The sequence below is a fragment of the Periplaneta americana genome, chromosome 7 (assembly GCF_040183065.1).
Source record: "Periplaneta americana isolate PAMFEO1 chromosome 7, P.americana_PAMFEO1_priV1, whole genome shotgun sequence".
Classification (NCBI taxonomy): domain Eukaryota; kingdom Metazoa; phylum Arthropoda; class Insecta; order Blattodea; family Blattidae; genus Periplaneta; species Periplaneta americana.
Genome location: NC_091123.1, coordinates 151146777 through 151161468, shown reverse-complemented (window position 1 = coordinate 151161468; position 14692 = coordinate 151146777). Strand labels below are relative to the sequence as shown.

Here is a 14692-nt window from a genome sequence, read left to right as displayed (position 1 = left end):
CAAACCTTTATTTTAAACTTACCATATTCGCACTCTTCCATCACTATATATACTGCAATGTTTGTTGCATATTAAATTGAATATTAATAACTTCCCATTGAACTTGAATTTTCATGAATATCATAGAAGGAAGTGCAATGATAAAAGACTTGAATTATGCACGTATAAAACTACACAAAATAACTCTGTATATATGTCTCTGAAGTTGTATAATAGGTTACCGAGGCCAACTAGGAATTTAAATTATGTTTTATTCAAATTGTTAATCAAAAGAAAATTGTATGAACAAAGTTTGTATAGTATCAATGATTATTTTAACTTAGCAAATACTTTTGTATGATCTTGTTTTTTGACGTTGCTATACATATGTATTTATGTTAGAGCTATCTATCCACCCACCCATCCATCCATCCATCCACCTAACTAACTATAGTGTTACAGCTTAAAAACATACATGATATTAATAAAGATTAAAATGATACAAATTAAAATTAAGATTAAAACAAAACATATAAAAAAACTATTGTGGAATTAATATAGAAAAATAAAATGACTAAAGTTTACAAATTTTATAACGCAATTTAGATCGCTTAACAATAAGTTCACTATGTGCTATACAATAAATGGATCGAAATCACAACTCTGCATATTAGCATTTTTATGCATCTAGAGATCGGAGAAAGAGATTTAGAATTTCCCGTACAGAAAATTTTGTGAACTCTAAATCTATATCTATACTAATAATAAATCTGTAAGCGAAATTTTTCTGGTAATTTTCGATTTTCCAAAAATAATTGGTGTTAACATGTATAATTAATCATCCTGAAACCGAAAATCGCTTTTTTGAAATTTTTGTTTGTATGTCTGTCTATCCGTCTGTCTGTCTGGATGTTTGTTACCTTTTCACGCGATAATGGCTGAACGGATTTCAATGAAAATTGGAACATAAATTAAGTTCGTTGTAACTTAGATTTTAGGCTATATGGCATTCAAAATACTTTATTTGAAAGGGGGATTATAAGGGGGCCTGAATTAAATCGAAATGTCTCACTTATTATTGATTTTTGTGATAAATGTTACATAACAAACGTTTCTTTAAACATTATTTCCGATAAGTTTTATTCCAAGCAAAATTTTGATAGGACTGATATTTAAGGATATACAAGATTTTTTTAAAATAACAATACAATACATTTTCAACGCCACCTCAGATTATAGCGTCGTTGTTCCGTAATTCCTATGTGGAAAATATAAAATTTTTCAGTAGGAAGAAAAAACAGGGGTTATAAGGGGGCCTGAATTAATAAATCGAAATGTCTCACTTATTATTGATTTTTGTGATAAATGTTACATAACAAAAGTTTCTTTAAACATTATTTCCGATAAGTTTTATTCCAGGCAAAATTTTGATAGGACTGATATTTAAGGATATACAAGAGTTTTAAAATAACAATACAACACATTTTCAACGCCACCTCAGATTATAGCGTCGTTGTTCCGTAATTCCTATGTGGAAAATATAACATTTTTCAGTAGGAAGAAAAAAACAGATTCATTCTATGGAAGTGGTACATAGGAGATCGTGAATTCTTACATTTTCGAAAGAAAGAAATATAATTACATATAGGAGATTGTATTATTTGCTGTATAACTATTTAAGTTATTTAATAGAGCAAAAATCTGAAAATCGATATGTCACGAAGGAGTTATTGCAGGAACGACATCGATGGCTATAATGAAATTAAAACAAATGACTCTGTCTATTTAAGGCGGCCTTAATATACAGAGAATGTTAAATTTGTCTGTTTGTGTGAAGTAATTTCAGAAGCTAATTTGGATAATTCCTTCACTATTTGAAATTTGTAGTTTCTCTAGATGGATGTAATGCTACATATAAGGAATGAGGTAAGATGAAAATAGATCTTTACGCACAGAAAAATTATCTTCGTACACAATCCACTCTATTAATTTGGAGTGATTTATTAAAGATACATTCAAGACTAATTTAGAAAAATGTTAAACGGATTATCGTTGCATCAAAAATGGATGTTCTCTGAACCAAATGATATTTTAATTATTTGCATGTAATAAGAAATATGTTAAAGGAATTATCATTGCACCAAATGAGTGGTCTGTGGACCAAAATGATCGCATTTTAATTACTTAAATACAATTTAAATTACGTAACATATTAAACCATTTATCCTTCTATCAAACACAAATTTTCCCTGGGGCAGATGTCCTATTTTAATTATGTAATTACTTTATATTTATTTCTAAAAAGTGCAGCAGAGTGCACGGGTACGGCTAGTTCTTTAGTATGAATACAAAAGCTGACATTAGGCTACTTATGAAAGATTCACAGATGTCACCTTTGATGTTCTTACAAAAGAATATGTAATCAAGTTCATATCATCTAGCATATGAACTTCGACATTTAAAGTATTCATTATTTACTCATAGTTAATATTAGAGGAAGTTGATAAAAACCTATATGTACATTAAAGATATAGATTTTCTTTAAATATTTTCCAATTTGGCCGAATCACCGAATCAATAGTTGTAAGAGAGTTCCGAACTACAAATGCATATTCGAGTTTCGATCTCACTAATGTATAGCATAATATTAACAGAGAGTCTGGTGTAGAAAAGGAATAAGTTATTGACATAATAATTATTCCTACCACTCTTAAGAAATTATTAATAAATGTAATCAACATGGTTATGAAAATATAATTTAGAGTCAAGTATAATGCCAAGATCTCTTATGCAATCTTTTCTGTTTATAATTACATTGTTTACGAAATAGTTAAATTTAAAAAAAAAAAGTAGTTCTACATGTAAACAATATTACAAAAGTTTTAGTTTCACTAATTTTCATCCCACTGCCAACAGATTATTTTACATTTGAGTTAATATCATCTTGAAGAAATTGACAATCTGCCAGACTTTTAATTTTACGAAAAATTTTATGATCAGCAAATAATAGACAGTCAGAACTTATTCTTTTACAAATATCATCGATATACAAAAGAAATCGGAGAAACACTAATAATAATAATAATAATAATAATAATAATAATAATAATAATAATAATAATAATAATAATAATAATAGTTACAATAATGATAGTGGCACTTACAATAATAATGTTATAGCAAAAATAGATAATGGTAATAATAATAATAATAATAATAATAATAATAATAATAATAATAATAATACCCACATTAGCTCACCTGCCATTTGAGTCACAAGCCGCTACTGCAAAAAACGAACCTGATTCTGAAAATTGCACTCGATCTAGTTTAATTTCAGTATTTTCAGAACAAAGCTAATAATAAATGATTAGTTTAAACCATGACCCCAACAAAAAATTTAGAAAATATGTTAACTACTTTTTGAAAATGTTTTAACAATGTATTTACATTGCTGAATAAATTGTAATCACGTCTCTATTTATTTATTTATTTTATCACAGTTCTTCTTTACTGCAATGAATCAGTCAGTACATATACATACAATTTCTTGAGGAGAAATTATTTAAATGAACAAGATCTAGTGGCTGAATATGGATTCCAGAAATGTCACTGAGGTTAGGCCTACTCGTTTTCTTAATAAAGTAAAGTCATCCCCATTACAAGCCATGGAACGCCCATAAGGCAGCAGAGGTTAAGGCTCCCACCTGTACAGACAATCTGCATTAATGGCAGTATGGATGTCAGTTCTACATGTCTGTCACCTTTATCCCAAAGACAATACCCCTGATACTCACTTCTGTAAACCCAGGGCCACAGTGCAGACGAAGGTATTAGATCAACAAATAAAATCCATGACCCCAACAGAAATTGAACCTACAACCTTGCAGCTTGCAGCATTAAGCCTCAATTCATGATGCTACCACGTGTTTCCACTCACATTTTAATGGTCACCAGATTTAATTGCTCATCCGTACATACCATAAATCTCGCCAATTGAAGATTAACTCCATATGTGGGCGATTTAATACAAAAAAAGGTTGTAAGTGCTACGTATTATTACACTTAATTGTGTTTACTAGTTATACAGAGTGTTTCTAAATTAGACCGATAAACTTTGGGATTGGACAGATAAGCTTTCAAACAGTTTTCGTTAAGAAACCCATGGGCTGCGACACTTCCTTTCAGAGGCTTTCAAACAGTTTTCGTTAAGAAACCCATGGGCTGCGACACTTCCTTTCAGAGCAAGAAGGGTTTATATCATTACAGGGTTCGATCGCACAGGAAGGGACTGAAGCAATTAGTTACGTGAAAAGTGAATCAACAAATCATTAATGTTACAGGCACAATTTATTGACCAAAACACGAATCGAACAAAACAAATCGAATGAAAGGAAAAAACACTCGCTTCAGTGTTAAATTATTATGGACTCATTGCTTTACTATCTCATCACTACAACAAGTGCTGGAACACACGTCCATTGACTTCCAGACAAGCATTGCATCGATGTGCCATACTTTGTCGTATCCTTTCAAAGGTGCGAGGTATTTCCCTGATTTCAGCTGCTGTGCAGACAATGCGTGTTGCAAAATCTTCAGAATCAACAGGGGTTTCACAAATCACAGGAAATCAAATTGGTTTAATGCATGACACCGAGCTCAGGGAATAAACAAACCGGGTCAAAGAATGATACTCCACTGATGGAGTAAACAAACTGGGTGGTAGCATTAAACCCCTCTTGCACTGAAACAAAGCGTCTTAGCCCATGGGTTCCTTAGCGAAAAATGTTTGAAAAAAGGTTATCTCTCCGATTGAAAAGTTTGTCGGTCTAATATAGAAACATTCTGTATATAACCAGCATAATATTGCATAGTGTAGTACCGGTACTTATGAAGACACTAGTGGTTGCAGTACAACAGGAGCTTCAAGTTACGAATCTGTAAATGCCTATGCACTTAATTCATGAAAAACTTTTATGATATGGATTATTCAATTTCTTTTTATTAACTGTTCAATTCTCCCCATTCATCACCACGGACAATAGAGGTTATGCTGTAATATACCTTCCAAAAGATAATACGAGGGTTAGTCATTAAGTTTCTGGACAACACACAGGACATAAGAAACGTAGAAGTAATCTAAAAACAGGGAAATGCCTGGAATCTATACTAAAATATATCACTTGAAAGGCAGAGAAGAATACTAACCATAAGGCGTATATGGAGATTTTACAGTAAAAATCGTTATAGGTCCTTGACATGTTTGCACAGAATTATATGTAAGAACTCTGTTCTCGAAGACAATCTTCAGTGAGTTATGTTTACATTGCACGACACGGTCACTAAAGCTGGAATATTTTTGCTTTCCAGTATAGCGATTGGTCCAGAAGAAAGTCAAATCGGTCATACCGTCGAAGTTTACCAGCAAACCTTCAAGATTTTCCCTATGAATGGGACGGCTGCATAAATTAGATAATTGCCAATAATTTAATTCCACATAGCACGAGCAGAGAAAAGTACGGGAAAAACAATGAAACCTAAATGCTGGTAAACTTTTATTCCGGATTGGAAGAAATGAAATTTAAACAATACTCTACATATCACAGTTTCAAGTCCCAGTTACGATTAAACAGAAATGACACGTGCTATACGAAACGGGGCAAACTATGACATAACACTAATGCTCGTAATGAATAACCTCAAAACTGTGTTAATTGTATACCCTCTGATCATAAGCCTATATTATAATAGTAAGATATAAATATAAATAAATATATATATATATATATATATATATATATATACACTTGGATTTAACCGTATATTTAATTGTTTCAATTATTACTGATACATTTTGGTGGGATCTCTGGCTGTAAGTGGTAAAATAACATACATACAAACGGTTTCGACAAACATTACAAAACATATTACACATCTATTAAACTAAACAAAACTTACCAATACCACTTTACAATGAATGAAGTGCAATTTATAATATTCCAAGATTATCCAATTCAAGTACACTTTAATGTGCTACCTTCACTCTCTTCTCTACATACATAAGTCCTCTCACTCTTGGACCTTGTATTGTAATTCTACATGCTTTTGTTGTAGCCTATAAAAACAAGCCTTTCGGCTTATAATCAGCTGTATATCACGTGAACGTATGATATAGCCGTAGTTACATGCTTCATGCGAATACCAGCGAATTCTACATTTTTGCGAATTCACGTACTTCTACCAGGATACTTAAATCAGTAGACTTAAATAAAATAAAATAAAGAATTTTGATAAGTAATTTTTGCAAGTGCCAGTGCTTCTTGCAATCGTCTATAAAAATAAAACACAATTCATTCCTATTAGCCCTCTACAATAATTAGAATATTTGTCTTCTATTAAGGAATAAGGATGGGCGAAAAAAAAGTAGCAGTTACTTTGTCACGGTTACAAAAAAAACTTGAACACGAAACTTGTCTCTGCTATTTATATTGTAGGGGAATGTAGCGGAATTTTGGCAGATCCGTAGCGAATTTCGTGTTTCTGGAGTTGGGTACACTGGCCAATAGCGCTTGGCCCTCCCCTACAGCCAAGGGGGCAATTGCAAAGATGTAAATAAATGCGCGCCAATGTGTAGCTAAGTAGTTGCTTGGTACATTTTGATTTTGCATTAACCACATAAGCATGGTATTTTTTTATGTGAATGTTATGTATATTCTGTTTTCGGGAGTGTTTTAAATTGTTTGTAAAGTTTTGTTCTAAATTAAATGAAGCATTTGAGATGGGAAAACAGCTGAATTAAGTGGGCTTACATACACATGAAATGGGTAAAGGTCGTAAACAGGTAAGGATATAACAGTGTATATTATTTACTGACTGCTCTGATATGTTATTTGTTTATGGCTCTGACTACCCTCTAGAATTCTAGGCTAAAATGAGGTTATGATACCGGTAAGTTTCTTTGCTTGGGTAGATAACATTTATTTATTGAAATAAATGACAGACATTGTGACAACAATAATTGGCCCATACGTCAGCCTTTAACGTCCCAGTTATCTCTGGGTTACAGTAGCTTTATGCAGTGCTGGACACAGATAACACACTGACATCGCATGAAGTGGTTTCTTTCTCGATCACACAGAGGGCAAGATAGTTGAGGATATACTCCTATTCTGTGCAGGTGCTGCGTGCCTGGTACCCTAGATCAACTTTTATGATCTAGGCTGGTACATAGCCTGGTTAAACTAGCGCTGAGGTAGTTCCCTTCGTACTCATACTTTGTATATACGAATCTGTGACAGGTTAGGTTTGGTTAGTTTAGGCTTTTGTGATGCCTTTTTATATACGATCAACTGAATCTCCTAAAAAATCCCTTATAAATTCAACGATTTTCACTTCCAAAATCACCTGAACTACCTCAACGCTAGTTTCAGCCATAGCCTAAACTCCGCAATAGCTCTGCTCCTTGGCCAGTTAGATTTTTATTAATGATGGTTGCAGTCCACTGCTTCTCCATTGTTTATACTTTCAGCTCGATATTTCTTATAGTCTCGAATGCTCCCTTGATTTGTGGATTTGGCTGTATGGAAATATATTTTACGGTCTACAGTTTGCAAAATCATAGCTCTCTTCTTTGCAAGGACATCAGCATAGACCTACTCATTTCCTATGATGCCGCAGTGACCACATATCCATTGAAGAACTATGGTTGTATATATCTTTTTCATGTATTCATAAACTTCATCTGTTTTTGGAGGTTTCTCATTTTCTATGGCTTACATATTGATGATTGTGAATCAGATAGTATGACAACATTAATGAACTTGGTATGCTGGTAGCTCAGTTGGTCTAGTGCTATTTTGATGGCCTCTATTTCTCCATCAAATGCGGATCTGTTGTGTCCCACAGTTGCATAAAGGAGAACAGTTCATGGTAGACACCAGCACCTGCATTTACACTATTGTCGATCTGTGACCCATCATTGAAAACCTGAAGCCATCTATCCTTTGGGTAGTTCATGTTAATAGTCTCAAGGGCCAGTAGTCGTAGCTGATATTGAGAGAAATCTGCTTTGATGGAGGTGGTTAAGGAGTTTGATACAAAGTTGTACTTCGTTATCTCCTAGAGAGTCTTGGAGTGGAGGGGAGGCTTCCCAATTTAGGTATTAGAGATACATAGCTTGTCCTTTAGTTGTAACGTTTTTTGTATGATTGTGTTTTTAGGTTTTTTGGTCTGTTGTCGTAAACCTTCCAGTACCTTATGTGTCACTAGGGATCCGTAGTAATTTCTCGTACAGTATAGGAACAAAGACTTCTCTTCAATAGCTGACCTGAATATAGTGTTACATATATATATATATATATATATATATATATATATATATATATATATATATATTTTTTTATCCAATGCCACCAGGTTGTCTTTTCGACATTTCTGGTCTTCTCTCCTGGCCGTGGCTTAATTGTAACCCACTTCTGAGGTTGGGGCACCTGGAAGGCGGAGTTACATTACCCCGATGATGTGATAGGATGATTATGATAATGTGGTGCCAGGAGAGGTCTTAAATCTAAACTTAACCTAAATTCCAGACCATGGACGAACACAGGAATAATCCCCTTTAAGGAAAAATTCCTGTGCTCTAACCGGGAATCGAACCCGGGACCTCATGAACTATAGCCAAAAGCTCTGACCACTAGACCATGAGAGGTCACATAGCACAGAAATATACTATAAATACAGAAATCACTATCACAATAAGATAATATAATAGGCCTACTATGGCAATGGTGAATTCCAAATGACAGGAAAAAATGATATACAGTAATTCCTTGATTTAACGAACTATTGGGGTGGAAGGGTGTCCGTTAAATTGCAGATTTTTAAAAACGATAATATTTTTCAACATAACACTATAACTGAACATGTTAAATGTACATATATATATATATGCTTATGCTACTCTGGAGTCTATGATTACAATGATTACAATTTTATATATTTTTAATAACTTTTCTCCATTCTTGTCTATCAAACCATAATGCAAATTTCTTTAGTTATAATGTTCTATATTACTTGCCTTATAAAAACGTACAACAGTAATTCAATATATTGCCGTGGAATTCTGGTGTAGTTCCATACATAATTACGTTTTTTCCTTTCTTTTGTTTATAGCTCAGTCTGAGTAAAGGTCAGTCGAAAATTTCCAGCTTCTTCAGCAAACAAAATGACTTTCAAAATCAACAAAGACAATCTGTTTTGTCTGAAAAGGGTAATACAAATAGGCCTATATCACCTGAGAAAGTGTGGAAACAGTCATCACCGGAAATAATTTTGGACAAGTTATCACCAACAAAAGAATTTATTGTTGACAAAAATTATGATTTATCAAGTACACCAAAACAGGATTTATCTACAAAGAGGAAACTTTCATGTGGAGAAGAGAGCCCAGACATTATTCCATCAACACCGACTTCTAAAAACATACGATCCATCATCTCAGTAAAGCGAGCGAAAGTGCGTGCAAGCAAAGGAACAAAATTAGAAAATAGTTTTTCAGAGAGAGAAGGTAAACAAAGTTTATCATTTTTTGAAGGAGTAGCTAATAATGCCTCTGACAATGGATGCAAATCCCTTCAAACTAATTGTGAGCTCCAGTTGGTGCAAAATTCTCCTTGTATTAAGAATAAACGTAGTGAAATTGAAAACATTTATCCCTTAAAGAGAAAATCTGAAAACTTAAGTGCCATACATATTAGAGACAAAGTTGTTAATAATAAAAATATTAAGAAAATTATTTCACATGAAGAAAATATACAATTTAATTTTGGCGAGGACTGTATAAAGTTGGATTTAGATAAAAAGAGTTTCGAGGACAGTGTTGAGATTCAAATGAAAAATGAATTTGAAAATACATCAAGCAATAACTGTGCTATTTCTATTTGTTCTGATCATGATAAAGAAGAAAGTATCAGAGAGCAACAGAATGAATTTACTTCAGACAGTGCTGGATTACAGCTGCATATGGCACATAGCCCAGGAGCAAAGATTGACAGACCTGTAGAATTGTTGAAACACAATGTGTTCAGTCCTTGTAGTCATAGGATAATTGATTCTGGTTGCAGTACCTGTCAAGGTGACGTCAAGCAGTGTGGTTCATTGGAAAGCAATCAGTTGAAGATTACAAAGGGACAAAGGCCATTGATAGAAAGCATATCTAAAATTTCAGATGAACTAATTCAAAGTTGCAGCTTACCAGAAACAAATAAGCATTTACTGGCATCTGAACATACTACTGATGTATATAATGCAAGAAGTAACATTGATACTTCAGTTTCACTTAGCAAGCAATGTTACGGTTGTGATGTTTCATTTAACGAGATTGAGGATAGTATGATTTGCAGTGATGAGCCACCACATATGAGGATTACATCAGAGAATATTGCGTACAATTCTAATGATGCCAATATTGACGCCAAAGATTCAGTGCATGGTGTTACAAATGTTCATCGGTATGGAAAACCAGACATTAATACAACAGCTGCTACTATAGAACATTGTACAGAAGCCCAGTCTTTCAGTGATACAGGAAGGCCTGCAGAATGGTTGTCTTCAGATGGCTGGGATTTTTCTTCGTTAGAAGATAAAGAAATAGGGTAAGAAAATTATTACTAAAATTAGGCTACCATCTTTTACATTTTAAGAAATAGCTAATTAAGCTTATAAGCTCAGAGAAAATCTTTGAATTCTTTAACATTTGTATTTACTTTTGCTTAGCTGTGACTTCAGGGCTTGAACTCTAAATGTTATGTAGATTTTTTGTGAACCGCCTGTAGAATAAGTTGTTACACCCAGAATATATTTTCATAAATTTAAGCTAAGAGGAAGCTTGGTAAGACCAAACAGCTTTAGTTTTAACAGGAAATGGCCACAAATTACCATGTTAGAGTGTTAATAATACCATTTGATTTCTGCATATAATTGGAATATATCAGTCTCCTAACTGTCCATTGTGCAACTCAAATCAAGAAATGGATTCAGAACATCTCAAAATCTGTGCGTCAGGGGCTAACCATGACAATATCTTTGAAAAATATTGGAGTTCAAGAGGTCAAATGACTTTATTGTCAAATGCCTGGCATTAGAAAACAACAACAACAAATCATTTGATTGGTTCAGAAACCTAATCAGAGACTAGTTATTAAAAGTGATATTTTTCATTGATTTCCTTCTCTTTTAACTGGGTTATCTTTACTCATCTCTTCTGTCCTTTCACATCTTCTTCCCTCCTCTCTGTCCTCTTAATTCGCATCTTTCCTTTCATTCCCTTCTTTTCTTGTTATCCTATCCTCTCCTTTCTTCCTTCACTCTCTTCCCCTCACCTCTCTCTTGTCTTCCCTCTCCCTTCTCTTCTTTTTTCCTCTTCCCTTCTTGTATCCTCTCTCTCTCTTTTCCCTTTCACCCTCCATACACAATTGAACTGATCAGTACAGAACTTGCATGTATGTTCATTGAACCTCAAAACATGAACTAATGATGAAATCTGAAGTAGAGTTCTCCTACTCACACCATTCATTATTGTAGTAATTGAAAATTATAAGCATCACCAATATCATTACAGCTGTCGCAGCCAAAGAACTGGCAACTTGGGTTGTTTGTAGTGAAGCAGGTGGAAGGTACATAGGTACATGATCAGAGCATGGTGTTGCAGCTAGCAGCATTCCCCTCCCCTCCCCTCTTCCCTCTCCTATTCCAAAGAGACAGTAGCCACCGACGTAACTCTGTCAGCTAAGGTGCTTGCTTGCCGATCCGGAGTTGTGGTCGGGCGGAAGTTTGATCCCCACTTGGGCTGATTATTTACCTGGTTGGGTTTTTTCCGAGGTTTTCCCCAACCGCAAGGCAAATGTCAGGTAATTTATGGCGAATTCTCGGCCTCATTTCGCCAAATACCAAATCATTATCACCAATCCCATCAACGCTAAATAACCTCGTAGTTGATACAGCATTGTTAAATAACCAAGTAAAAAAAAAAAGACATTAGGCAAGCATTATTGTTCAGCGTGGAAAAAAATGTTTACACAATGACAACTATACTAGGATCTATGTGGAAATGTGGTTATCACTTGCCAGGAAGACAAGTGACAAATTCAGTTTCTGTTGTCTGCTCCAAGCAGGCAGCAGATTAGGGAGTTAAAAAATAGAAGTTATGGAACTGTCAGAAATCGGTTCTTTGCTTGTGACAGTTTTAATATCTTTTATCATCTGCTCTTCAAATCGATTAATTTATGTAAATTTAAATTTTTTACTTTAGGGAAAGTATATCAGAGAATAAAGAAGAATTAAATCTGGAGACATTTCATCGGTGTCTGATCTTGGAGATAAGAAATGGTTTCAAAAAATGGGAAAAAATTTTACATTTACGCTCTACTGTCAAAAATATCTCAACTTCTTGTCTGCTTCAAGGATTTTGGTAAGATATATGCAATTTTTTTAAATTGTAGAATTTGTGTTGTAAATACTATTGGAGTTATATTTATGATCTGATTATGGAATTTCTTATTTGTAGAGAAGTTAGATGAGGCATATAAGATTTGTGTATGTATATTTGATAGGCCTTTACTATTTTCTTGATGAATGGTGATCAGGAACAGTTGGAGTATTACATAGATAATTAGCCCCACTATTATTATTATTATTATTATTATTATTATTATTATTATTATTATTATCATCATCATCAGCATCATTGTTTTTTCAGATTTTGTATGTATTTGTATGTATTTATTTACACTGCAAGTGGGCAAGCACCCGGTGGCAGTGGTATACACAATATAAACAATACACAATAAAATTTACAATACATAATACAATTTATGCAAAAATTTGTTTCATAAAATATTTCTTCAAGATCTTCCTGCCATAAGAGCCATATACATTAAAATTAAAGGTTTCATTGACCATACTTCATGACATATTTGATCATGAAGTACAGAATCTAACACATGAATCGGTACGATTGCATTGTCTTTTTGAAAAATCTGTAGAATATTATTTTTTTTCGCCATTTAAATCATTGAGTATGGCTTAATGGTATTGCATGCTGAACAAATAAAAAATTACACATTAAGTTACTCATAATTGAGGCACACAGAATACAAGTGGTGCAAGTCCACAGAAACTGTAAGATATTCATTGTTTTATAAAAAATCAAATACAAAAATCAGTAGCACAATTTTTCATCCAATGTTCACTGACATGAGCCTGTCGCATTTAAGCACACTTAAATGCCATCGACCTGGGCTGGGATCAAACCCGCTACCTCAGGAACAGAAGGCCAGTGCTATACCAGCTGCGCTACCCAGGCCGACTTCTGACAAAATGGCAACCTGTTTTCATGTTCTAATAAAGTGCTACCATCTATTGCCAAACCATTTAATAATAGATTTATTTTATTATTCATTTAGAAAGATCTTACATTGTTGTATCTATTAAACCTTAAATTAGCAAATGTTTAATTTTTGGACTTTAATCACTTGTATTCTGAGCACCTCAATTATTAATTACTTACTTACAACGGTGCCACAACTCAACAAAATTCTGCACATACACACTATAATGACAATGGCAAACGTGAGTGAGATAACAGAACAAAGTGACAGCCTATTAGGAATGGCCTTGAACAGATGTCAGGAGATACCGCCTTGATAAAAACGAATAATTGCATTCTATAGAACTGTTTCTAAATTGATGTTATATAAGTGACAAGCAAATGTGTGAGCTCAACATGCACGCACTCTAAGAATATCCCAAACATTTGTTTCTGCCCATATTGTGTCATAAAAATGTTGATTCTGTAGTTCTTTCACCACAAACTCTGCACCAATACATCAGAATTTTCATCAATTTAGATATGCTTTCTTATTTGGTTTGCATTGTTAAAATCTAAGACTTCCTCTCTGCACAATTTTTTTTATCTAAAATGTGGTGATGTGTGACTAAAGAGTTTTCTTTTGAATCCAGTTCAACACTAGATTTCACTTTGATGCATACATTATACATAAGCATACTTTGTTGTTATAATCCCTTATATTATCCCATTAGTGTGGAAAAAAAATTGACGGAACATTTGTATTTCCACAGCATAAAATATTAAGAAGTTACAGTCAACTCTATTTGTTGGGAAGATAAATGAATATTGTGCACAAATGGGGGAACTCATTCTTGTTGGGTATGCTAGCCAAAGTTTACATCAGTTTTTCTCTGGTACTGTGCCAATGCTGAGCAGTAACAATGCCAATGAAAGTGATTGGGCTGGGCCAATTGTCATCGAAACACTTACTATTATAACATTAATAAAGAATGGCAGAGTGAAGGATGGTGATAATTTGTTACATTTCTAGATAATTGTATACCCAAGGATTATTCATGGTTTCACGCATTTTCAGTGAGTCTGTGGATTAAATTTAAAGCACGTTCTGGAACTTTTAATGTCATGAAATGCTGTTCAGGAAAGTTTAATGTTATTATCGCCGCACTCTCATGGTTAACATTCGGCAGGTCTTTGAGTGGCCTCGTGCATAACATTCGGCGGGTCTTTGAAATTTGATTGCATTATTGTTTTCAATTTCTTATGTCGCCGCTCCAATCGCTTGCCTCAGTTTCAATATTGCAACCAATAAGCTGCTTCCATTATTAAATGACATCTACTTGTCTAATC

General features: G+C 33.7%; 2 protein-coding genes across 5 annotated transcripts in view; one reads left to right on the top strand and one right to left on the bottom strand.

Moving 5' to 3' along the window:
* Positions 1-14692, bottom strand: part of l(2)k09913 (lethal (2) k09913) — an 84266-nt gene that overhangs the window by 25965 nt on the left and 43609 nt on the right. Inside the window, exon 1 of one of the 4 annotated variants that reach the window (XM_069831616.1) lies at positions 13544-13565. The exons of 2 other annotated variants lie outside the window; for them this stretch is intronic. The gene's annotated coding sequence lies outside the window, so the exon portion shown is untranslated. Of the gene's footprint in view, positions 1-5937; positions 6197-13543; positions 13566-14692 lie in introns of those variants that run through there. One more of the 4 variants, XM_069831614.1, reaches the window with a different exon arrangement.
* The window catches only part of Dna2 (DNA replication helicase/nuclease 2), a 39433-nt gene continuing 31253 nt past the window's right edge, over positions 6513-14692 (top strand). The window contains exons 1-3 of the mRNA XM_069831612.1: positions 6513-6820; positions 9151-10631; positions 12287-12445. Coding sequence (XP_069687713.1) covers positions 6800-6820; positions 9151-10631; positions 12287-12445 — 1661 coding nt within the window. The 5' untranslated portion in view covers positions 6513-6799. The remainder of the gene's footprint in view (positions 6821-9150; positions 10632-12286; positions 12446-14692) is intronic.